Genomic DNA, 23,622 nt, shown 5'->3' on the forward strand with positions numbered 1-23,622 from the left:
CCCCCACCGCCTAGGGGCGCATCTTGATAAGATCCCAGGCACTGATTGGCGACCAAGCCCCCTGTAAAGTGTTCGTCACCTGCGTACCTGCCGTGGATTAGCCGGCGGCTGTGCCTGGGCAAGCTGCTTGCGAGGCGCAAATGACAGCATCTCCAATTCCACGAAAACACTTGTCTTGAATTTAGCTGTAGACTGAGGTGGCCTCTTTAGAGTTCACACTTTCAGCTATTTAAAAACCGAAGCAGCGCGACTCTCACGTCTCAACAACCCGCCACAACTCCCAATCATTCTCAACGCGATCGCATCAACTCCGAGAAATAGCACAACTAGCCCTTTGCTTTGCCCACGATGCAGCGGCCAACGTATGGGCAGTCGCCTCCTCTGCACCACCCTGTCCCGCAACACGTCTCGACCGTTCCACAGCTCAGATCTCCCCCACCGCCTGCGTTACAGCCCCAATCATCACAAGGCTATGACGGCAGCCCCTACCCGCAGCAGCAACAACCTCAGGGCGCGGCCGCGACGGGGACCGTGTTCGGGCAGTATGGCAATTTCATGAGCGACCCGGCGGCGCAGATCGCGTCGCAGTTTGGACAGACGGCCTTTAAGCAAGGGCAGGAATATCTGGAGCACAATGTGAGCGTCAGCAGCAGCAGTAGCAGCAGCAACCTCCCCCTACGTTACCACTTTGACCCCCCCAAATGCGCACAAAAGCGCCAAGACAGCAAGCCGTTATACTGACAAGTGACCCCCGGGAATAGGTGAATCGCTTCGTCAACGTCTCGGCGCTCAAACACTACTTCAACGTGACCAACTCGTACGTAATAAACAAGGTCTTCCTAGTGCTGTTCCCGTGGCGGCACAAGCCGTGGTCGCGCAAGCAGGCAGTAGGCCCCAACGGGCAGGAAGGGTGGTACCTGCCGCCGCGCGACGACGTCAACAGCCCGGACATGTACATCCCCGCCATGTCGCTAGTGACGTACATCTTCCTCCAGACGCTCATCGCGGGCGTGGGCGGACGGTTCCAGCCCGAGCTGTTTGGTTACGTCGCGACGGTGGCGCTGGCGGTGGTGGTCGCCGAGATCTTGGGACTCAAGCTCGGCTGCTACCTGCTAAGCATCTCCAACGAGTCCCAGCTCCTCGACCTGGTGGCGTACTCTGGGTACAAGTTTGTCGGCATCATCGTGACCATCAGCATCGCCGAGATCATGAGCGGCGGCAAGGGCACCGGCGGCTGGGTTGGCTGGACTGTCTTCTTCTACACGTTTCTAGCGAACTCGCTCTTTTTGGTACGCTCCCCTTCCACCCCATATGACCGAGACATCGGTGATGTTTTTACTAACATTATGTTTAGATGCGGTCCTTGAAGTACGTCCTGCTTCCCGAGAACAACGGGGACAGTCGTGGTCCGATGCAGACGATGCCGACGGGTGACACACGGGCCAAGAGGAATCAGCGGACGCAGTTTCTCTTTTTCTATTCCTATGTCGTGCAATTTTGTTTGATGTGGATTCTAAGCCGGCCGTAGTTCATGGAGGTTTGCGACTAAGCGCGAAAGGTGAGGTATCGGCGGTGAGCGAACGATTTGGCAAAACGCAGAACAGAAATCACATGTGTGTCCTGGTAGAGCATGGTGAAGTAAATGGAGGCCAGCGCATTGTATAACATGGTTAATAGGGGTAAAAAATAGTAAAATCATAACAATATCGAAAGGTCCCGACTGTTTTTATAACGACTTCGCTTTTGTCTAATTAAATCTTCATTAAAAGTCATCTTTCCAGATATCTGGCAATCCAGTGTCGTACCGCAGGGCCTTCGAATATCACGGTTGGCTGCATGCTCACAATCCCAAATGCAAAAAGAGATGTCGACCTGCAGACGGCAATCAACAGCTTGCTAGGTCAGACAAGAAGCGCTAGAACCCCCCACGTCATAATTAAAGGGGTTTGTCTGTTTGGCCTTGGCAACATCCACGTTTTAACGCGTTTCCCTGGGGCATGGCCAATTCCCTACCTACCTTACCCAGCTCGGCAAATTTCATCCATGTTAATTAACTAGCATTTGCAAATAGCTGTGCGTTTTATCGGTGTATCTGTGTGCAAAATCCTACGAAAACTGAATACTCGAGGACACGCGTTACCTTAACACCCAACAAAAGGCGGCGCGGGGCAAGTGTGGAGCGGCGCATCCTTCCCTATCTCTATCTCAACCTCAATCTCAAATCTCATCTCATCTCCACCGAGTACCGGCACGACGTCGTCTTCGTAACAAACCCCTTGAAACTTGACGACGGGTTTCCATTCTAGTTTCTGGGTGCGGGGTCTTGCAAACTCTGGAGCTTACCTGTTCAACTGCTTTTTTCGGCTTTGGGAAGGGCTTGTTTGTCAAACTGTCGCCGTTAATTTGAAGGGCCTCGATCATATCCGAATTGGGGAGAGAGAAACAAAAAACGAGGAAATAAAAAGTCTAAGAGGAAAAAGGCGGAGGCTGCTGTTGCAAGCATGATAGCCCCGATCGTCAAGGCGACGATACAGTCGGCTGCTATCAATGCCGTATCAAACGTCGTGGCACAATTCATTGCTGCTCAAAGGATCAAGGTATGTGTTCCACTGAGCTCCAGCCGTGTCCCTGAAGACACAGGAGAGACAGAGAACATAAGCTAACTAGACCACTCCTCCTAAGCAACCTCTGATCATCGACTGGATCTCCGTCTTTCAGTTCTTCATATTCGGCTGCGCGTGCACGCCGCCAAATTTCATGTGGTAAGTTTTGTCGCTGTCACTATTTTCCCACACTGGGACGAAGACGAAGATGAAGACGGAGCAAAAGAATGCCCTGCTAACAAACACCACCCTGGCATGGCAAGTAGGCAAGACTTTCTCGAGTCGTCGTTTCCAGGATACCACATGGCGCCGACGAGCGAGGCGGTGGCGTCGGCGGCGGCGGGCGACGACAAGGAGCTCGACCGCGAGGCGCGCGAGGGCCGCCTGGTAGAGCCGCGGCTCAACAAGGGCAACACGCTCGCAAAGACGCTGCTGGACCAGACTGTCGGCGCGGCGCTCAACACGCTGCTCTTCAGCACCTTCATGCACGCCATCCGCGACGCTATGGCCCACCACCACGGTGCTCCGGACACCGGCGGCCTCGGCTTCCTGCTCGGAGGCCAGGCCATTCGCTACGACAACGTCGGCTGGCTCGCTGTCTGGCACAAGACGCGCGCCGAGTTCTTCGGTATTCTTGTTGCTGGGTGGACGTTCTGGCCGCTGATCAGCATCGTCAATTTTGTCTTTCTCAAGACGGTCGAGGCCAGGAACCTCATGGGTAGCTTAGCCGGCCTCGCTTGGGGCGTGTACGTGAGTCTCTTTTTGGGCAAGTGATTCGAGGTGTGAGAAAAAAAAAGTAGGAGGACTTCTCTGATGTGTTGGTCTTTTCCTTTTGCTTTTTTTCTGTTCTTTCATTTTCCTTTTTTCCTAAACTCGCTTTGCATGTCATATCCGGGTGTATCTAGGGAGATAGGTACCCATAGAAGAGACGGGGCCGAAGGGTTCAGGAAAGGAGAACAGGTGTATACGAGGCGTTTTTTGTAGGGCGGTTTAATATTGCGGTGGTGAGTGTTCTAGAAGGATAGGGGATATGGAAACCAGGGAGACGAGAGCCCTATTACTTGCATGGCGTTTACTTTCTCTGCCAGGGCACCGCTGTCCCGGCTTGGGGAATGCAGTTGCGGAATTCTACACTGTCATAATCTAAGTGATGGGCCAAAACACTGCTTGTTCCATTTGTCTTCCTTCGTGGAAGGGAACCATGGCAAGGGGGCGAGGAGCGCCAGGGAGCGAGCCCTTCACACATAGAGGCTCCTGGAGCGTGTTTACCGTTTCCTGTTTCAGCAGCTATTGCCTGCCTGGAGGGCCTTACTCGCAATTGGCTTAGCCAAGGTAAGGTATCCCGATGGCTGCTCAATCCGCCAAGGGTCTTTATTGAAACACGTTGTGAACTGATTATTTGAAGCTTCAGGAACAACCGAGATTCGAGTCAGGACAAGGGCAATTGATTTGTAAAGCATCATTGTTAAACTATTCAACTACATACCGTCGAAAGGGATGCAAGTCACGTCATACCTGGCTAAACCAAGCCAAGAGGTGAGGAATGATTCCATTCAACATGCGCGGTGCCGAAACTCGAGGGAGAGGAATGCAGGGCACGAGTTGTGCCGCTGGAGAGCATGACAGATCAAGGCGCCCGATTGGGCTTGGCGGGGTCCCTAAAGGTCAACCACCCCCGCCTCTTCCGTCAAAGGGGGAAGGGGCAGATCGGAGAACAGGGGGACGGTGCGGCAACTCGTTCCGAACACGATCCATCGCCCCTGCTCTCTCTCCCACGTCTCTAACAGTTGATCTTCAAAAATGATTCCATCGCCAGGTGACAGCGGATGCGGATCATCCCCAGCACCTGGGGGCGAGAAATAAACAAAAATCGGCATGTTTTTGTCTTTGGATCCTCGCCTAGGTACTCCGTACCGGGTATACCAACAAGGTCAGAGGAAAGTGAAAGCGGCGCGGATAACCTGAGTCTCAAGGTTTTTGTTTCACTTCCAGGTTTACGCCCCTCTCTCCCCATCCTCGACGTCAACTGCGCCGCCTATCCAAGCAGCCACGGCCATCGAGGCAAGAAGGAGGCCCGCCCCCCGTGGCCGCCCAAAACGTTGCCTGCTCCGACAGTTAGAGTTTGGCCGCCAGGCAATCCTGAAGGGCAGACGACGCAGGGCCCAAACAGCGTGGCTGATGACTCCAGCTTACTGGCCTACACGTCGCCGGCCCAGACAGTAGAGCTTATTGCTCCCAGCACTCTGCTTGATTGGACAGCCCGTCATCCCATACATTCACCATGGCCTACTCTCCGCCCGACCCACGGGCCGGGAAGGCCCGGGGCCCGTTCGTGGCTGGCTGGCTGAGACGCGTTCAAGGCCGTCGTCCTCTTTGCTGGCTGGCAGGAGATTTTCTCTTGGAACGCGATCGCTTGCATTCTACTTCATCGTGTTGAGAGGGCAAAAAGAGATGCTTTATACGAGCTGGCGGGCGTGCTCTTCACACGCACCTCTCGATGTATTGCTGTCGAGAATCTGGTCAAGAGAAAGTAAGGAAAGGCTCCCAGCGTCTGGCGCAAATACGCACTCACCTCGGGAGCTGGCAGGTATTGTCCCGCCATGTCTTCCCGTACCAGAGGGATTTAGATCCCCATCCCTGATCGGCTACCAATTTCTTGGCCCTCTACCCCTACCCCCCCTTCCTCCCCTTTCCCCCTTTAAACAGGTCGGTGCTTGGAATCATTCCGTCTGTAAACAGAAGGCGGTTTAAGATTGTGCTGATCTTGGCGGGAGGAGAGGTCGGCTCTACTACTACTACTGTCCCCAGGTGAGCAAGTTACGTGCATGTGTAAGTCTATATATGCAAGGACGGGATACAACTTCAGATCGGGTCCGTTCTCCTCTTAGCTCACTCCGACAAGCAAGCGGGTCTTTGTGTGACAAATCTGCTTGTTTTCTTTTCTTTTCTTGTCTATTTACTGCATTCTTCGTCCGTTCGTTCTTGTATATCACACCTCCCAAGCGGCTAGCCCTGGGAGAGAGGAAGAGTGTCCTGTTTTGCCCATCAAGTAATTACATACTGTTTTATTCCTGAGAGTGCCAACCATCATGTCCCCCTCACTTTCTCGACTCTCCCTCGCCGTCGTTGCCGCGGTGCTGGGCATGGCCGGCGTGGCAACCGCTGTTCCATACGCCGAGGTTCCGGCCTCGTATCCCGGCATGAATGCGAGGCTGGCCCTGACCGCTCCCAAGAACGACAATGCAAAGGCGCTGTACTTTCTGACCAACAACGACGAGAACACGGTCGCCGCCGTCGAGCTGGGACACAATGGCCTCATCACCGGCAAGGGGAAGGTGTGGAAGACGGGCGGTAAAGGTGGTGCTGGCGTCGAGGGACCGAGCCAGCCCGCGGGCCCCGATGCCCTCTTCAGCCAGTCGGCCATTACTGTAGTGGATGGCGTAAGATGCTCTACCTCTTTCTTTCACTCTCTCTTTCGTATCAGCCGCTGACCGATACCTCCCTCTAGCACATCTTTGTCGTCAATGCCGGCTCCAACAGCGTCAGCATGTTTGCCATCGACCACAAGGACCCTCTTACGCTAGTCCTAGTCGGCAAGCCGCTAGACCTACCGGGCGAGTTCCCAACCACGGTGGCAGCGTCTAAGAAGCACCAGCTAGTGTGCGTGGGCCTAACCGGCAAGAAGGCGGGTATCGCGTGCGCGCGCTTCTCGGCCAAGACTGGGCTGGGCAAGGTTGATACGTGGCGCGATATCCAACTGGGCCAGACGACGCCGCCGCTGGGGCCGACCAACACCATATCGCAGGTCTTCTTCTCGGGCGACGAGAGCCAGCTGCTGACGACGGTCAAGGGTGACCCTCCCAGCAAGAAGGACGGCTTCTTCTCGGCCTACGCCGTCGGGGGCAACGGGTCGGCCGGCTCCGAGTCGCTCTCGCAGCGCGACGTGCGCTCGACGCCCAACGGCACCGCCGTGCTATTCGGGTCCGCCGTCATCCCCGGGTCCACCGACGTCTTCGTCACCGACGCCTCGTTCGGCGCCGCCGTGCTAAGCGTCGACGCCCGCTCCGAGAAGGCCTCGATCAGGGCCATGGTCCAGGTCGCCGACCAAAAGGCTACGTGCTGGGCGACCATCTCGCTCGCCACGCAGACAGCCTTTGTCACCGACGTCGGCAAGGACCGCCTGCTCGAGATCGGCTACCACCCCGGCGGCATCAAGATCATCACCACCATCAGCCTGCCCTCGCCCAAGGACGGTAGCCTGGGCCTCGTTGACCTCCGGGCCGCCGGCAACTTTGTCTACATTCTCAGCCCTGGTAGGGACGGTGTCGAAGCTTCCATCTTTATCGTGCATGCGCCCTCCCGGAAGCTGGTCCAGACCGCGGGGATCAAGTCCATTGGCGCCGGCAAGAACGCTATGGGCATGGGGCTGCTGGTGTGAGAGGTGAAGAGGGGCTTGATGACGTTTTCCCCAAGCACGTTTCGCTGACCACCTGTCTGTTTGCCTAACGCTGATCTGTTTGTTGGTAGCCTTCATGTCTCCTTGTATTTTTCCCTTTCTTGACTCTCTTTTATCCCCTTAACCTGTACAAAACTCGCCAAGAGTGGTGCTACAGGCTGTCTATGTTCCTGGCACGTCGGTATTTTTAAAAAAGGAAATAAAAGTCCATTTGGTTCATGATAGGCATTAAACTTGTCTTGCCTCCTCCTGGCTTGATTTCTGGTCGAAGCCCCTCCAGATTGATGTCACCCAAATTGTCCAAAAACGTCCTGAACGGAAGCAACTGGATGATTTCGAAGCAAAACCCATGTAGTGAGTCTTTTCAAGGATCTAGCCAAATACCCAGGCAAACATCTAGCTGTTAAGTTCAAATCAGTGGATGGGACTAAAAGAAGACATCACAGTTAAGAATGATAAGATGCCTTAGCTACTGTTATTATTATTCAATATACGTACAAGCAGACGAGAAGTAGCCCCACTGCGGCCATCCCCTCAAACCGCATGACATACGGAAGTCCCTGCTTCAGTCCCGCCCACGCCTCGTTCCGGCATGATCCGTCCCATCAACCGCCGTTTCGTTCTCGCGGCACGTCGTTTACTCTTTGCTGCTGTATTCCTTACCCACCGCCCTACCTTTTTGGGTACACCGTTGAGCGGGGTACAGTAGGGTAGGTAGGTACCTAGTTAGGTAGGAAGGTAGGTGGTGCTTCTGTAGTGATATTCCATCTCATCTCGTCTCTCGTTCGTTCATTCACTCGTCTCTTGTCCTATTTCCCCATCCATCCGTCCGTCCCGTCTGTCCGTCTGTCTAACCTAATCAAATCCTGTCCTAAGTTCACCCAAGAAAATAAAATAAAGGGGCGCTAATATCAATAAACCTATCGTTCGCCTGCTTTTTCGCCTAATACATAACTCACCAAACACCCAGCACAGAAAACAAACACATGCACGCCTTCAAGTCTCAGCAGAAGCAGCAAATACAAGCAAGACAACAAAACAAGTGTCATGGGGAAACAAAGACACAAAAACAAAAGCTAGGCTAGTTTTTCTCTTAAAGGCAAAAAATAAGATATAGGTAAAACGAGCGCCCCGTTATCTGTGAGTATTCTCGACGAAAGGACCAAGCAGAGCCAAAAAAAAAAAAAAGTGTTCATCGTCCCTGCAGATTCCCCCCCACTTCAAGCTTCCACCCTCCCCCCCTCTCTCTCGCGTGTGTCTGGGTTTCTTCGGGCTGGATTTCAGAAATATTACACAATCAGACATATACAACACTACCGCCATCCAACCATCCAGCCAACCTCCAGTAAAGAAAGGAGAGAGAAAAAAAAACGAAGAGAAAACGGAAAAATACCGCTCAAGTCATTCCATCTTGTCGAGTAATGATAGGCAAGAGCAGTGGCAACAGAAGTAGTAGCGGAGTGGTAGGAGCTCCCATGCCTCTCTAAAACTACGATTGCGTAAAACAACCCCAGCCGCTGCCCGGTACATATAAAAGACATTTCGCCCCCGCATTTCAAAAAACATTACAATTCATCGTCCCATGCCATTGTCTTGTGTACTCTCTGTGCGTTTTCGAACAGGCCCCGAAAGAAAAATCGCACAATCATTTCGCACTCCCTGGGCCTTCCGTGTCGTCGAGGCGCTTGCGCCAGTCGGCAAGGCTTTCACTGAGGCCGAGGCTGACGCGCTCGTCCTTTTTGGCCGCCGGGTTCGCCTCAAAGTCGAACGTGTTGCTCAGGCGGTAGTTCTTGTTGGTTGTCTCCCAGTGGCTGCGGAGGGTTTCGAGCTCATCCGCAAGGTTCTCGAGCGCTGTGCTGTTCCGGTTTTCATTTGCGCCACCGTAAAGACTGCCCGTCTCGCTTGACTCCTGACGGGCATGGCTTGCGGAATTGCCCAGGCCTGCGGCGGAGACGCCCAGCCCTCCGTTAGACGACACGAGAACAGGGCCGCCAACGTTAAAAGAACCCCCAACGGAGCTGGGATTAGGTGACACAATGGTCTCGGAGCCACCCAAGCTCGGTACTTGGCGGCTGCGTCGGCGGTAGTTGTCGACGCTGAGCTCGACCTGGTCGAGGAGAGAGCTTACTTTCTGCTCAGCGTCCTGGGCCCGCTGCTCTAGCAGCATGTTCTCATGCTGCAGCTGTTCCAGGTCCTTCTTGCTGCCTTTGAGGTGGCGGTTCGCCTCCTCGCTGCTTCGGACAGCTGAATCGCGGTCCCGCCGGGCTTCAGCAAGCTCTTGGCGGAGAGCCAGCACTTGCTTTTCGAGTTGTGCCGAGGAAGTTTGCAGTTCGTTCTGCAACTTCTCAATCTCCACTTGCAGATTTTCGCGCTGAATTTCCCAGTCGGCTGGGACAACATTTGCGGCTGCCGTTTCAGCCTCAAGCCTGTCCTCGAGATCCACCAACTGGTCCTTCAGCCGGCTATTCTCCGTCTTGTAGCGTGCTAGTTGCTCCTTAAGCTGCTTCAGCATTTTCTCGGTGCCCTTGACATAGTGTACGGCCGACTGATAATCGTTCTCAAGCTGCGCGAGCTTCTCACGATACACCGTCTCGGACTCCTGTGCCTGCTGCGCAGCCGCCGCCTTGGTCTCGTTGTGTGCGGCTTGTGTGACCTCGAGTTGTTGTTCCAACTCCCGGAGGCGCATCTGTTCCGGGGAGCCCTCCCGGGGGCTACCTTGACCTCGAGGGCGGCCAGCCGAAGTGGGCGAGATACCCCGTTCGCTAAGGATGTCCTTCAGGGTGTTGTGTTGCACTGACATGGCATTGGTCTCAAGCTGCTGCTTGGCCAGTTGCTGCTTCAGCTCCGAGTTGGTGGCCTGGAGTGACTGGGTATCCCTCAACGCGCCTTGCAGCTGCCGGCGGATCGAGACACCCTCACGACTGGATTGCTCTTGATAAGCCTCGAGGCCGGCAATTCGCTCCTCGGCACCCCGCAACCTGTCAGATGCGTTGTCGGCCTCTTGTTGGTATTTGCGAACCAAGGCGTTAGCAACCGCCAGTTGGCCCTGAAGAGCAGTAATGCGGTCTGAGTCACGCCTGTTTGGCTTGGCAGGATCTCTTGACGATATCTTATCCAGCCCGGACAGGACGGCTTGGCGATGCAATCGTGCCTCATTGGCATGTTTGTCGGCCACCTCCTCGGCGTCTCTCAAGCGTTGTGTTGCCGTCTCCAGCTCGGCTGTCATTGCGTCGTGTTCGCCCTTGAGTTTATTGAGTTTTGACTCGATTTCTTCCCTGACAGCCCGCTCTTCGTCAAGCTTTCGTTCGAGCGTCGCCTTCAGATCAGCAGAGGCCGCCACAGCTTCGTGTAGAGATGCAAAAGCCTCGGCATTGTCCTTTGTGCTTCCGACGGCCTCTTGGTAATGGTGATCAATGTCGTCTTTTTCGACACGCAACATTTGTGCTGTTGCTACCGCTTCCGCCGCGATGATGGACTGCTCGCGCGACTCCCGCTGTGCTGCATGCAATTCTGCCTTGAGTCTTTCGACTTCAGAGGAATTTTGTTGTTTGTAGGTCTCTAATTCCGCCATCCTCTTCTGGGCCGCATTGGCAGTGTCGTCTGCCAGCTTCCGCGACTTCCTTTCAGCGTCAAGCTCGGAGCTCAAGCGCTCGAGTTGATCTTGAAGGTGTTTCTGAGTGTTGAGGGCAGTAGCAAGTTTCCTGCTCAGCCCACTAGCACGATCATCGTCATCTTTGTCACTGTCAAGCTGAGGGGTACTTGCGGCGCTCCCCCCCATCCGCGCAGCCAGTTTAGCTTTAGCATAGACGGCTTCCTGGATGGCGGCATCTCGTTGCTTTTCGGCCTCGGCAATCTGTTTGGCTGCAAGAACAGCCTGCTTATCAACCGACGTCTGGACATTAGCCAGTTCGGTTCGCATAGCCAGCAGCGCCTCGATGAGAGGCTTATCGTCGTCATCGAACGTTTCGGCGGACCGGCTGTCCAATATGGGACTTAAGGAAGCGTTGGGAACATAGCCGGCTTTGCGTGCCAGTTCTAGCTCGGACGCATACCACGCGTTGCGATTCCTTGCAGAATCAAGCTCTTTCAAGAGTGCAACAGTTTGAGAGTTTCTGGTTGATGAGCGTCGCGAGAGAGGGTTACTATTCTGCCTCATGGGAGGTGGAGGAGAAGATGGCCGGTTCACAATCTGCTTTAGACCGGGCTCGGTAGAGCTATCGACGGATCCGAACCCACGAACTTGTCTTAGCGGTTTTGACTTTGGCGCTTCAACGACAGCAGGGGGTTCTCCTTGTTTAGCGGAAGCCCGGGTAGACAAAGCCTGAGTAGGAGTACGTCTTCCATTGGGAGCAACAGGTTCGGACTCCTTGGGCGCTGAACCTTGAAGCGTAGGAGCTTGAAGCACAGGGGCTTGCTGCAAAGTTGGACCTTGTTGGAGTATAGGACCTTGCTCTGGGGCTGGCCCCTGTTGGATTGGAGGACCCTGTTGGAAGCCCTGGCCTTGCTGGAGCGATGGGGATCGTGCTGGAGATGTGGACTGGAGCTCTGCACGTTCCACGGATGCGTTTTTTGTTCTTTGGACAGCAGGAGCGACGGCTGGTTTCGGCGCCTGGCCCTGAGGCAGCGGTCCCGATGGCCCCGTAGGCCCAACAGGCCTAGCAGGCTTGGAATTCGAGTTCCCATTAAGAACCCCGTTGGGTGGACTAACGTCGGCACCATTTGTAGGTCTGATACCATTAGCACTGCTTGTTGCGCCTGCCTCCCGCTGCAGACCAGCTAGCCGTTTAGCTTCTGGCGGTCCGGCCGAGCCATCACGCGACGGTACAGTCCGGCCTACGCTCTGAGCTGTGACATCGCTGGGCCGCCTCCCGGCCGCAGCCCTTCCGGAACTTGAGCTTGATTGGGAATCGTTCGGATATCGGATCTTGGTAGTGTCCAAGCAATATACCAGACCCAAGTCGTTCACAGCTGTCGTGGCAGTGCTCGGCTCTCCACCCACAACTACAATTGTCTTGTTGGGGATTGAAGTCATACTGTGACCGGACCGCGGTGATGGGGAGGGGCCCATATTCTGGAAGGTGTACCAGCGACGCGAGGTAATACGGAATGCCGCTAGATCTCCAAGGTCTGCGCCCTCTTCTGTCCGGCCACCGAAGATGTACATGACGTCGTCCACAAGTGCTGCCGCATGACCCTCTCGTGCGACCGGAATGTACCCTATACAGTCCAGTTGCGCCCAGAGGTTGGTTGCGGGGTCATAGCACCATACGTCGTTGAACCACCGAAACCCGTTTGTGCCACCGAACCTGCCGAGTTTCAGTTTCCGCGACATGACCAATGAACGCAGGGCAAGGGCACTTACAGGTACATCTTGTCGTTGAAGGTCACAACCGAATGGTTCGTTCTGGCGGGAGGGATTTTGGGCCCACCGTTGTCGCTGGTCGGGATGAGCATCTCCCAGCGGTTGTTGGGCATCTGCAACTGATTTAGGTCAAAGGCCGCGAGGTCGTTCATGAAATGCCCTTCGACCTGCCCGCCGAATATGTATATCTTGGATCCCAGGATGTTCAAAGAATGGCCGTATCGGCCAGACGGCCGTGGCCCAGCGGGTAACACCCTGGACCATTGCCTCGTCGCTGCAAAACGTCAGCATCTTAGCTCGATTGGGTGGAGGGCGCGCGGTAGACAGAGCAGGCCAACGGCCGGCAGTGTGCGTATGCGCAAAGCTTACATGTATTCAGGAGATAGAGAGTCTCGTCAAGCACGTCGGCCTCGTCAATCTTGGTATCTCCACCGTAGACGATGAATGCGTTCCCGACTAGCAAGCTGGCATGTCCCACTCTCGGTCCCGGCCCTTCGGCAGTGGCCGCGAGCGGGTAGCAAGCCATGGTCCCGCCAGCCTCAATCAACCACAAATCGCCCTTTACCGTGGAGCTGTTGATTAGCCCGCCCATCACGTAGATGTCACCCTCTTTAGACGATATCGAATTGACGGCGGCGCCGTATCTGGGGAACGGGCTGGGCTGCGACGATGTGTAGGTCAACCGCCGTTGTGACCAGGGGTAGAGCGAAGCGTTGGGATTCGCAGCGACTGGCATTGGAGCTGGGCCATTGCGAAACTAATGGGTTGTCCTTTGATTAGAAACATGGATTCGGGGAGCACAATGCACAAGATGCGAATGCGGGCGACAAAAGGGGCTTACTGGGAGGTCGCTTGATTGTTGCGGCTGCTGTAGTTGGGGCGGAGTCGTTTGTTGCGGTTGCTCTAGACTCTGCCCTCGCTGGCGACTGTAGCCCTGGCCGCCGTCGGGACTGCCCATGCTGCCATCGTTGTCGAGGGAGTTCAGGCTGCCGGTGGGCGTTGATCTGGAGGCCTTTTCGTCTCGCACTCGTGATGCCGCACTCTGCACCGACGATCCCGAACCCGGGGCTCCATCTCGGCTTGCGAGCGCTCTGTCCTGACTCTTCTTCGACTTAAAAAAAAAGGCCATGGCGAATTATTGGAGCCGCTCGCCGGGTAGTAGCGTGGGACGAGTCGCCGATTGCAAAGCGCCGCGATGGCTTGTGTGGTGGTCGCCTCACGGCGTTCGCAGCAGCCGTGGAAGCTGAATTGGCCGATCAAGCAGCGTCGTCGGGGGGTGAGATGGGCGAGGGGGGTGTGCGGTCGGGATCGTACAGAAGCGACTGTCGACCCTTCTCTCACACGCCCTAGCGTCTAGCTGGAGGCGGGAAATGGGCGGGCACCACGGAGGCAGTCGACGCTCGAGTTTGGAGATGGCTGGGGAAGCATCGGTCTGGACGGGCGACGGCGGCGGCGGAGGTGAGCGACGGGGTTTTGGGTCGCGGGAGTTTTCTCTGTTCGACCTCTCGCTTTTTTTATTTTTATGAAGGGGCCCCTGTCACCCTGCTTGCACGCACTTACTGCTATAGGCCGGCACGAGCGCCCCCCTACTAAGACTGAGTAGCCCCAAATCCCAACCTATAGATGTCGGTAACACACCCCCGTCTTGTCTGCACACGCCCCCAAAAAATCTAGAAAACCAGGCAACGATCACAGCATGAAGGTCGGTCTTGGTATAAATGCAGCTGTCCGTGACGTTGCGGGGCCGAGCAGTTCGCGATACGCAGAGATGCACGTCTTCGGTGCACATAGACAAGGGAGGTAGGGAAGTGCAGAGCTGGGACCATGCGATCTGGGGCCTCGATTTGGGCCTGGTGGAGAGGAGTGCAGTGGATTCGAATCAATGATGGCCGACTTGGCGGCTGGGAACTAGCCAGGTGCAGAGCAGAAACACGGCGACGGGGAGAACAGGTCTGACTATTCCATAGACTATTAACACTATAGCAGATGCCTTTGGTGCGGAACAATTACCACCCTAGCGGACGCCATCTTGTTGCCGAAACTGGAGAACAAAGGGGGGGCGTTTCCTTCACTGGGCTGCTGAAGGAGTTGCTAACTGGAATAAGTGCATGGGCAAGTTTCCTGCCCCTTTCTGACAACCAACCAATCCTGGTAAGCCATCCATGGTTTTGTCCCGACCACCCACCTCCCGCTTTCTGAGCTTGTTTGGGAAGCAGCCTTTCGGGATTCCCATGCTTCCACGTTGGACTCGCAGCTCGGTACATGTACTGGAGAGGGGTTTTGCTTTCCACGGAATAGAAACACTGGGCTCTCCGCGGAAACTACCAACAGATCGAGACAGCCTACTGGGTCGTGAGGCAGAGACGAGACCCGAAGGCCTCTCTCACGCGCCCGCCTCCGGGTCCCAACTCACTCATCAGCACCAACAGGCACAGACGAGGCAACTGAGCGGCGCTGCCAGCGAATCTGACTTGGGGAAATCGCCTGCTGCTATTAATACGAACATCTCGTCTGGATCCTGCCGTCGGGTGTGGAGCCGAATCCTCGCTCGCACTTTTGAATTTGTTTGGTGTCCGCGCCGATCGCTTCCTCATCATAAAATCCAGATTAGACCCGATTATAAAATGTGGCCTTGGTCACGGCTCTTATGCGCAAACGTGTCAAAGGGCGGGCCTGACAGGAGACTACCGACACAGAGGACCTGCTCACTGCAGCAGAGAAGGATCCGTCCCGGAATGTCATGTTGCGGCATGGTGCCGAGATGCTCGGCGCTTGCAGCAGGCCCCGCTGATGCGAATCATCGTACATACGTATTCAATCGAATCACCAATACCCTTAACCAAGCAAGGCTCAACCTCCGCAAACTTACCTTAATTGACTTCACTACACAGGCGCATTCTCCACACATTTAGGGATCGTGCCGCAAGCCTATTATCCTCTATTCATTCCGTTAAACATCCTGCTCGGATTATATAAGACTACTAGTGTCTCTAGGAGACGGCCATGGCCTTCCCGAATGCGGTTCACTCGTGAGGATTCGATGCTGACTGACACTGACGATAGAGCGATAAAGCAGCCGCCTGGCAGCCGGCACTGGCACTCTAGTACTAGTGTAGATTCGGGGGGGATACGTATCGTTCCATTTGGCCCCCAGTCCCGGCGTTTCATGTTTTAGTGCGCCCACTTTGGAAGCTTCCCGGAAAGGGTCACATCTGGGGGGCACTGTTAAACACAGACACGAGATTCGTCGAGCCGTCGGTGATCTTCGTTGCGCTGAGAAGAATATTAATGCGCGACGTATTCAGCCCAGCGTACTTCGCAAGTTTCTCTCGGGTCGTCGACCTCAGCTCTGGTCAGCCTTCTATATATTCGTGCTGCTTTGCCTCTTTATTATTGCAACCTACCGCGGACCTACTTGGCGTTTGGAAGGGTCAGGTTCATGACAATGCCGCGCAATTTTAACAGCGGGCAAGATATTGCTGGACGGAGCTGCGCGCGCGCGAGCGCATTGACCTCGATCGGCCTATCGCGCGACGTTTCCCTCAACGGGAATCCATTTCGGCGACATGCGAGCTCAAATAATATTTCGATCTGAACCATGATGGATGCGCAAGTGGTGCCGAGACAATTACTTATACAATATTCTGTGACGAGGGCGCGCGAGCAAGGCGTCGATAATCTCCCTACCGAGCTGCTGCTCACAATAAAAAGAGTCTTGGTCTTACTATGCGCCGCTCAAGGGGAAAGCATGTCACATAATAGGGGTTTCCCGTTGGGTTGATCTCAGAGCGGTTTTGGCCCATGAAACTTCGCATTTGAAGCAGAGACAAGATAAGACCGCCCAAACTAACAAGTCCGACTCGCAAAAGGCAACAGTGATGTGAGGTAATGGGATGATCGGTTTATTCGTACTGTCAACGAATTATTGAACAAATATTCAAGGCACTGGTCCGCAGCTTTTCTCCGGTCTTTATCTGTTATTTTTGGTATTCTCCTGAATCAAAGGTGATGATACACAATGCAATGTTCCCGTCTCGGCCTAAAGGGTCCCACTCTCACAGCGCGCGCGCGCTTACGTACTACGACCCCTATTTCTTTTGAACCCCACAGTCACCACTCGACCCCCAGATCAGGTCATGTGATCTGGGTCTCGTCCCGCTGGCCCCGCTGAGCTTGATTACGCAGTCCAATTGCAGCTAGAAGTGGGCGCTGGGCTGGGAGAGACACCGAACGCCGCAGCTTTCCGGCGAGGCTGAGAGCCGTGGGCTCGTTTAGAGCCAAGGCTTCCTCGGCTCCACCCTGGCGGTCAAGCTCCAAGTCGGAACCTCTGCTGCCTTTCCGCATCGCCATCAACGACGGCCCGGCACCATTGTCATAACCCGCAAATACTTAATACTTACCAGCGCTCTCGCAAATCAAGGGCTAATCCACGCCTAGCACCCACTCGGCGAGCTACCGGTAACACGAACAGCCCCGTGGCGACTTGCGGGAACTGACCACTGGAGTCGCGCAACGACAGCGACAGCAACAGCGGCAGCGACAGAAACCACCAAAACGATTGCGAAGCCGCGTGTCGACCTCGCTGGACCAAATCCCCATTTTGGACACACCCAGCGCCTTTCGCAGGCTGTGGTGACTCTAGTTTGCCGAGGGCAGACAGACCACGAAACGACGGGAAGGAGAGAGATCATGCGGCCCTAATCATTTGTACCATGTCGGCCGTTTCCCTCCAGCCGCACCTCAATTCGGCGCAATTCGGTAGCCGGCAGAGCGCGCTTCACTTTGTTGCGCCTCCGGTCTCAGCTGCTTCGTCTCTCTCGCGAGTTCCCAGCCTCCAGGCGCGCGTCATGTCGCAGTTCCGCGCCCAGCACCCCGAGGCTTTCGCTCCTCAAGACGGACAGAATGGCAGCACCCGCTCCTCGTCGCCTGCCCAGACGCCCTCGAGACCGGGCTCGCCCATTCTGACAGGCCGCCGGCACTCCCAGTCTCCCGCTTCCGCATTTCGCCGGCCATCGAGCGCCCCTGGAAACAAGCAAGGCTCCCAGGCCGCCTATGTTAACGGACGACGTGCCGACTACGACGATGCCGACGACGATGATGATGACGACGATGACGATGAGGACGATAGCCGGAACGGCAGCCATAATCATGCTAGCTCCTCGCTCACCCGACCTTCCAAGCCGCCGTTACTTCGATCTAAGACTGAGCACGGCTTGCGACACGGCCAGGTTGATGGCCCCGATGATGACCTTCTCCCCCGGGCCGTCGCGAAACAAGGCGCAAAACACGGCTTCGAAGGCCATTATCAATCCGAAGATATAATATTCCAGCTTGCTAATGTACGTTGCGCTTTGAAGACCCTTGCCCCATCTTATTGTTTTTCTTTCCATCTCCCGCTCCTGCGGAGGCTTTTCGCCGAGCCGGTTGCATGTTTGCAGTGGTGTTGCAAGCCATGGTTGCTTTCTGCCGTTCTTCTTTTTCTTTCCTTTTTTATCTTGTTTTCCCCAAACAAATTTTGATAGACCACCTCCCCCGTACCAAAAAGAAAGATGCTAATCGGTTCTAGAATTGGTACATGTATTTCACCGACAAGAGACATGAAACAACTGGGAAGCCCAAGGTGCCTGGGTTCGTGCTACAGGATTGGCGTATGCGAGATCGACTTAAGACGGTATCCGCAGCCATAGCAGTGTGTCTCAATATCGGAGTCGAGCCTCCAGACCAGTTACGGACTACGCCAGGCGCCAAGCTCGAGGCGTGGCAAGATCCTACTGTTCCTCCCGTCTCGAAGGCGCTCGAGAATATTGGGAAGACACTTCAGGCCCAGTACGAGACTTTGGCGATTAGGGCTCGCTACAAGCAGTATCTCGACCCATCCATTGAAGAAACTAAGAAGTTCAGCATTTCCCTTCGACGGAATGCCAAGGATGAGCGTGTATTATTTCACTACAATGGGCACGGGGTGCCTAAGCCGACCGCGTCAGGAGAAATTTGGGTCTTCAACAAGACCTACACGCAATATATACCGGTCTCGCTATACGACCTCCAGCAGTGGCTTCAGGCCCCCACCATATTCGTATGGGATTGCTCCGAGGCTGGGAATATCCTGAATAACTATCATCGCTTCGTTGAAAAACACGAGCAAGAAGAGGATGATACCGCCGCAAAGGATGCCACGTACGAAAAGATGACCTTTCGCCCGTACATCCACCTAGCTTCTTGCGGCGCCAAAGAAAACCTTCCAACAAATCCCCTGCTCCCCGCTGACCTCTTCACATGTTGCTTGACGACCCCGATCGAGATGGCACTCTGGTTCTTTGTGCTCCAGAACCCGCTCAAAACAAAGCTCACCCCTGAGAGGGCTAGAGGACTTGGAGGCAGGCTGCAGGAACGCCGGACCCCCCTTGGAGAGCTTAACTGGATCTTTACGGCTATTACCGATACGATAGCGTGGACGACGTTGCCGCGTCACCTCTTTCGCAAGTTTTTCCGGCAAGATCTTATGGGTAGGTGCAAAGTTTCATGATCTATTTTATATTATTTCACGACTGACCTGATAACGCTGATTTAGTAGCCGCACTGTTCCGCAATTTTCTGCTCGCGCAGCGCATTATGCCAGTCTACAACTGTCACCCGCAGTCGTTCCCAGAGTTGCCAAATACGCGTCAACACCCTCTTTGGGACAGCTGGGACCACGCCGTTGACATGGCATTGGCCCAATTGCCCATGCTAGAGAGGAAAGAGAAGGAGGGCATAGAATATGAATACGTCAACTCGAGCTTCTTCACAGAGCAGCTCACTGCGTTCGAGGTATACCTAGATAGGGGCGATGCCTTGGCACAGAAACCTCCCGATCAGCTCCCAGTTGTACTCCAAGTGCTTCTTAGTCAGCAGCACCGGCTTCGGGCATTGATCCTTCTCGGTCGTTTTCTGGACCTTGGCCCCTGGGCGGTCCAGCTAGCTCTGAGCATTGGCATATTTCCCTATGTCCTGAAGCTCCTTCAATCAGCCGCACAGGAGTTGAAGCCTGTCATGGTGTTCATCTGGACCCGTGTCCTGGCCGTCGACATCTCCTGTCAGGGGGATCTCATCAAGGACAGCGGGTACAACTACTTTGCCGCCATCATGAAGCCACAGGAAACCTTCCCAGTGGTTGGCGTGGCGGTTTTGGACGAGCACAAGGCTATGTGCGCATTCATCCTAGCCATGCTGTGCAAGAATTACAGGCCTGGCCAGATCGTCTGCAACTCGACAGAGATTATGACGTATTGTCTGCAGCACATCAACCATCCAGAGAACCCTCTGCTGCGGCAGTGGTCATGCCTCTGCATCAGCCAGTTGTGGCAGGATCTCCCGGAAGGCAAATGGAGAGGCATCCGAGAGAATGCCCACCTCAAACTCGCCTTTCTGATCAAGGACCAGTGCCCCGAGGTTCGGGCCGCAATGGTCCACGCCATGACGACATTCCTGGGGATCCCAGACCTCACTGACGAAGTCGCGAGAATTGAAGAGGGAATTGCCTGGACGATGCTGGATCTCGCCACCGACGGCAGTCCCATCGTCCGCAAAGAGCTCCTGGTGTTCTTCTCGCACTTTGTGCTGCGCTACGAGAACAAGTTCCTAGTCGCCGCGCACGAGCAGTTGTTGGAGGAGAAGGAGTACCTCTTATTCCCTCTGCCAGATGATGGCCAGGACCACCGGATGGGGCTGCACTACGCGAGGGCTGCGCATCGCGACAGAGATGGTAAGATTCAACCGTCTGCTTTCGGTGTGGCACATGATTCTGTCTTCGCTGCATGCTGGAAACACATCAACATCCTGAGCGTCGATCCTCACCCCGAGGTCCAGAGAGACGCTACCGCGATTGTGGACTTTGTCCACCACGCACTTTTGCATTCGCCTGTTGGCGAGCAAGCTCAGAAGCTCATAGATGAGATCCTCAAGCGCGCTAGGAAAGTGTCTAGAGGAGATATGAGCCAGAGAACTAGTGTTGTTGGGACCCACACAGCCGTTGCGCAGCCGATGCCTTCGCCTGGCCTTCTTAAGCGGACTGCTAGCTATCTATTCGGCCCGCTGATTGGCACTATGGAGAGCCCAGCGTCAGCTGTCTTCTCCCCACCCACGTCTCCTCGCTTGCAGAGGACGCTGTCTCAGCGCAGCCGCAAAGGCCCGAGTCTGGATGCTGCGCCCCCGGAGCAGAATGACCAGACCACGTCGCCGGCAAACTATCACGTGGCCAATGAGCCAACGTGCGCCGATTACAAGGAGCGCAGCCTCACCGAAGTGCCCACTCTGCCTGTGACGAGCACATTCCTCGACTGGTCAATAGAGTACTTCCGGGAGCCTCAAATGAAGGCCCCCGAGCCCGAGGAGCCTGGAAGCAATGAATACAACAAACGACTTTGGCGGCGATCACGTAACGAGGCCGTCCTCATGGAGACGCAACCTCAGAAGACACACGCGAGGACACACAAGTGGAACAGCCAGATCGGAGTCATCAACAATGGAACGCAGCCAGCCAAGATGACGTTCCACCAGTTTGAAAATCACGTCGCGGTTGCTGACGATGGGAATACCATAAACATCTGGGATTGGAAAACAAACGCTCGCAAGAGCCGCTTCTCCAACGGCAATCCCGAAGGCTCGAAGATTTCCGAGGTGAAGTTCATTAACGAGGATGACCAGGCGCTCTTGATGACGGGCTCGTCGGACGGCGTCTTGCGCGTATATCGCAACTACGACAGCGACGAAAATGTGGAGCTTGCGTCGGCATGGCGTGCGCTGACGCACATGGTGCCGTCTAACGTGAACTCGGGCATGGTCTTTGACTGGCAGCAGGTCAACGGGCAGGTGCTGGTGGCGGGCGACGAGCGCGTCATCCGCATCTGGAACGCCGGCCATGAGATGTGCTCGCACGAGATCCCGGCCCGGTCGGGCTCGTGCGTGACGGCGCTGACGTCGGACCAGATGACGGGCAACATCTTCATTGCCGGGTTCGGCGACGGCGCCATCCGCGTGTTTGACACGAGAAACAGGCCCCAGGAGTCCATGGTCCGCAAGTGGAAGGACGACAACAGGCAGTGGGTCCGCACCGTGCACATGCAGCGCGGCGGCCAGCGCGAGCTCGTCTCGGCCAGCCGCAACGGCATGGTCCGTCTCTGGGACATTCGAAAGGACAAGCCGCTTGCTACCTTTGGCACAACCGCCCACCACGTGCTCAGGACCGCGAGCGTCCATGAGCATCTCCCCGTGCTGGCTGTGTAAGTTTCTTTCTGTCATGCATCATTTTTTTCCCTTCTTTTCTTTTTATCAGTGAACTAACTTTGGTGTCGGTGTTTCTAGCGGCACATCTGTGCACACTGTTAGGGTTTTTGATCTCGACGGTCGCATCATCTCGAGCGTGGAACCCTACTCGGGCTTTCTACAGGGCCACAAAGACACGCCCATCTCCGTCACGGCCTTTCATCCGCACCGCATGCTCCTCGGCTGCGCCGCCCGCGGAGACCATCGCCTCAACCTCTTTGCGTGCGGCAACGAGCGCGTCGAGCGCTTCGACCGCCTCAGCGAGCGCCTGACCGACCGTCTCAGCGACCGTCTCAGCGAGCGCACCAGTGAGCGCGGCTAGGGTGGGCGGTGTCGAACATCTCTTTGTTTTTTTGTTGGGCGGGGAAACAAACCATCCTGCCGTTAACGCATACATGTGTACCTAACTTTGTCTCATCCCTGCTCGCGCTGCTTGCATTGCGGATGGAGTCGGCCGAGTTATCATTGGCGAAATTATGCGCGTGACCTTGGTAATTGTGTCTGCGCCTGCGTTTGCGTTTGCGTTCTGGCGCCCTGTGGCCCTCTCATGCTCCCTCGTGAGCCAAAGAGGGTTACATAGGGGATAGGGGTTAGGGGGCCGGGGGCTGGGGAGGATTTTAATACAATAACATGCTGTAATTCCCTTTTTTTTTCCTTTCTAGGTTGGTAATGGGTAAACTGCATATTGGCATTGAGTGAAAGAACGAGGGGAGAATCTGGGTGGCTCCCGAGAGGGAGCCAGGACTTGGGGTTTTCCTAATCTTCCCACGTGTTTGTTTGTAGAAGCGGAGGGTCAGAGGGGGAAAGGATGGCTTTACTGTATTGTTATTCCAACACGAGGCTTTTCTTTCTCTCTCGGTGTTATTTTTCTTCTATTCTTCTTTTCTCTCGGGCTCTGTCTCTCACCTCTGATCCCCTTTATCTCTCTTCGGGAAATCCTCTTCCTTTCTCCTTCCGCTCGAGTCGTTTCGTTGCCTTGGCTGATGGTGCAAATCTGCAGATGGGGCTTGCGGAACCTCGACGTCTGCGTCTTCTGCGGGTGTGGGTGTGTTGCGGGCTGTAGAGTGTGGTGTGTATGTGTGTGTGTGTGTGTTGCCTGTTTTTCTATTGTGCTATTACCGCTGCTTTTTTTACTTGTTTTGTTTATTTTAGACCAAGAGAATGGGGGCCAGCTGTCGACCGAGAGCTTAGTCTGAAGGGCTCCATACCAGCGGACCATGGATGATAGGTGGATGCCTGAGGTGGGAACTTCTCAATTCAAGGTAATACTGGTCTGTTTAGGATCATCTTTCGCCCTGCTTTTTCGTGTCTGTCCGTGTTGCTTGTCGCAAACGCCTGGCTGACTGTAGATATACATGCCCAACACTGTTCATCTCGAAGCATCTGATTCAACATCACAGGTAAAAAATACTGTACGGTACTTTACTGTACTTCTTTTCCATCACTCCACATAGTGTAAAGGTATTCGGAAATTCGAGGTGGAGTCTGTCGTTACTGATAGCAGAAAACTGCTCTATTCTCGGCCCCCCCACCCCCTGTCGAGTTTCTATTTCTGCTCTTTTTCATTCTCCTCGTCCCCTTCCTCGCCCTCCACAACACGTACATGCAGGGCAAGCGGTCCAGCAAATATCTCAAGCACTGAAGAAGCATCAGTGGTTTAGTGGTAAAATCCATTGTTGCCAGCGTTATCAGCAAAACATCGATGGGCCCCGTGTTCGATTCACGGCTGATGCATCACGTCATGAGAAAACAGGTGTTTCCGGCTTTATTTTTGTTTCTTTTTTGTTTCGCTTTGTGCTGACACTGTCTTTACTGTTTTTTTGTTTCTCGCCTTACAATTACGTCTTGCACACATTTATTTTGCTAGCCCTAGACCCCAACAACTCCCCACTCTTTTT

General features: G+C 54.9%; 6 protein-coding genes and 1 non-coding gene across 7 annotated transcripts; 6 read left to right on the forward strand and 1 right to left on the reverse strand.

The window, feature by feature from the left end:
* The first annotated feature begins 135 nt into the window (after positions 1 to 135).
* B0T26DRAFT_731961 (YIF1-domain-containing protein) lies at positions 136 to 1,723 on the forward strand. Its single transcript, XM_060443075.1, has 3 exons — positions 136 to 636; positions 762 to 1,289; positions 1,355 to 1,723. Exons 1-3 carry the CDS (start codon positions 349 to 351, stop codon positions 1,526 to 1,528), a joined length of 990 nt encoding a protein of 329 aa, XP_060290439.1. The 5' UTR covers positions 136 to 348; the 3' UTR covers positions 1,529 to 1,723.
* Positions 1,724 to 2,501: 778 nt separating this feature from the next.
* B0T26DRAFT_757112 (uncharacterized protein) lies at positions 2,502 to 3,377 on the forward strand (the record flags this gene model as incomplete). The annotated part of the gene is made up of 3 exons (XM_060446207.1): positions 2,502 to 2,597; positions 2,683 to 2,762; positions 2,870 to 3,377. The coding sequence occupies 3 exons, from the start codon at positions 2,502 to 2,504 to the stop codon at positions 3,375 to 3,377; spliced, it is 684 nt and encodes a 227-aa protein (XP_060290440.1).
* Positions 3,378 to 5,803: 2,426 nt separating this feature from the next.
* On the forward strand, positions 5,804 to 7,041 carry B0T26DRAFT_657875 (uncharacterized protein; the record flags this gene model as incomplete). Its single annotated transcript, XM_060438820.1, has 2 exons — positions 5,804 to 6,043; positions 6,112 to 7,041. 2 exons carry the CDS (start codon positions 5,804 to 5,806, stop codon positions 7,039 to 7,041), a joined length of 1,170 nt encoding a protein of 389 aa, XP_060290441.1.
* Positions 7,042 to 8,543: 1,502 nt separating this feature from the next.
* Positions 8,544 to 13,658, reverse strand: B0T26DRAFT_506198 (uncharacterized protein). Its single transcript, XM_060435395.1, has 4 exons — positions 13,263 to 13,658; positions 12,791 to 13,178; positions 12,422 to 12,695; positions 8,544 to 12,365 (listed from the first exon to the last, which is right to left on the reverse strand). The coding sequence occupies exons 1-4, from the start codon at positions 13,548 to 13,550 to the stop codon at positions 8,705 to 8,707; spliced, it is 4,611 nt and encodes a 1,536-aa protein (XP_060290442.1). The 5' UTR covers positions 13,551 to 13,658; the 3' UTR covers positions 8,544 to 8,704.
* A 338-nt stretch (positions 13,659 to 13,996) lies between these two features.
* On the forward strand, positions 13,997 to 16,418 carry B0T26DRAFT_731969 (uncharacterized protein). Its single transcript, XM_060443076.1, has one exon. The coding sequence runs from the start codon at positions 14,584 to 14,586 to the stop codon at positions 15,331 to 15,333; it is 750 nt and encodes a 249-aa protein (XP_060290443.1). The 5' UTR covers positions 13,997 to 14,583; the 3' UTR covers positions 15,334 to 16,418.
* An 850-nt stretch (positions 16,419 to 17,268) lies between these two features.
* On the forward strand, positions 17,269 to 22,046 carry B0T26DRAFT_658550 (raptor N-terminal caspase like domain-containing protein; the record flags this gene model as incomplete). The annotated part of the gene is made up of 4 exons (XM_060438882.1): positions 17,269 to 17,760; positions 17,988 to 18,927; positions 18,993 to 21,681; positions 21,764 to 22,046. The coding sequence occupies 4 exons, from the start codon at positions 17,269 to 17,271 to the stop codon at positions 22,044 to 22,046; spliced, it is 4,404 nt and encodes a 1,467-aa protein (XP_060290444.1).
* A 1,324-nt stretch (positions 22,047 to 23,370) lies between these two features.
* B0T26DRAFT_t250 lies at positions 23,371 to 23,458 on the forward strand. Its single transcript has one exon. It is a non-coding gene; the product is annotated as a tRNA-Gly (tRNA).
* Positions 23,459 to 23,622: the final 164 nt, after the last annotated feature.

Source organism: Lasiosphaeria miniovina (genome assembly GCF_030549165.1).
Source record: "Lasiosphaeria miniovina strain SMH2392-1A chromosome Unknown B0T26scaffold_8, whole genome shotgun sequence".
NCBI classification, from domain to species: domain Eukaryota; kingdom Fungi; phylum Ascomycota; class Sordariomycetes; order Sordariales; family Lasiosphaeriaceae; genus Lasiosphaeria; species Lasiosphaeria miniovina.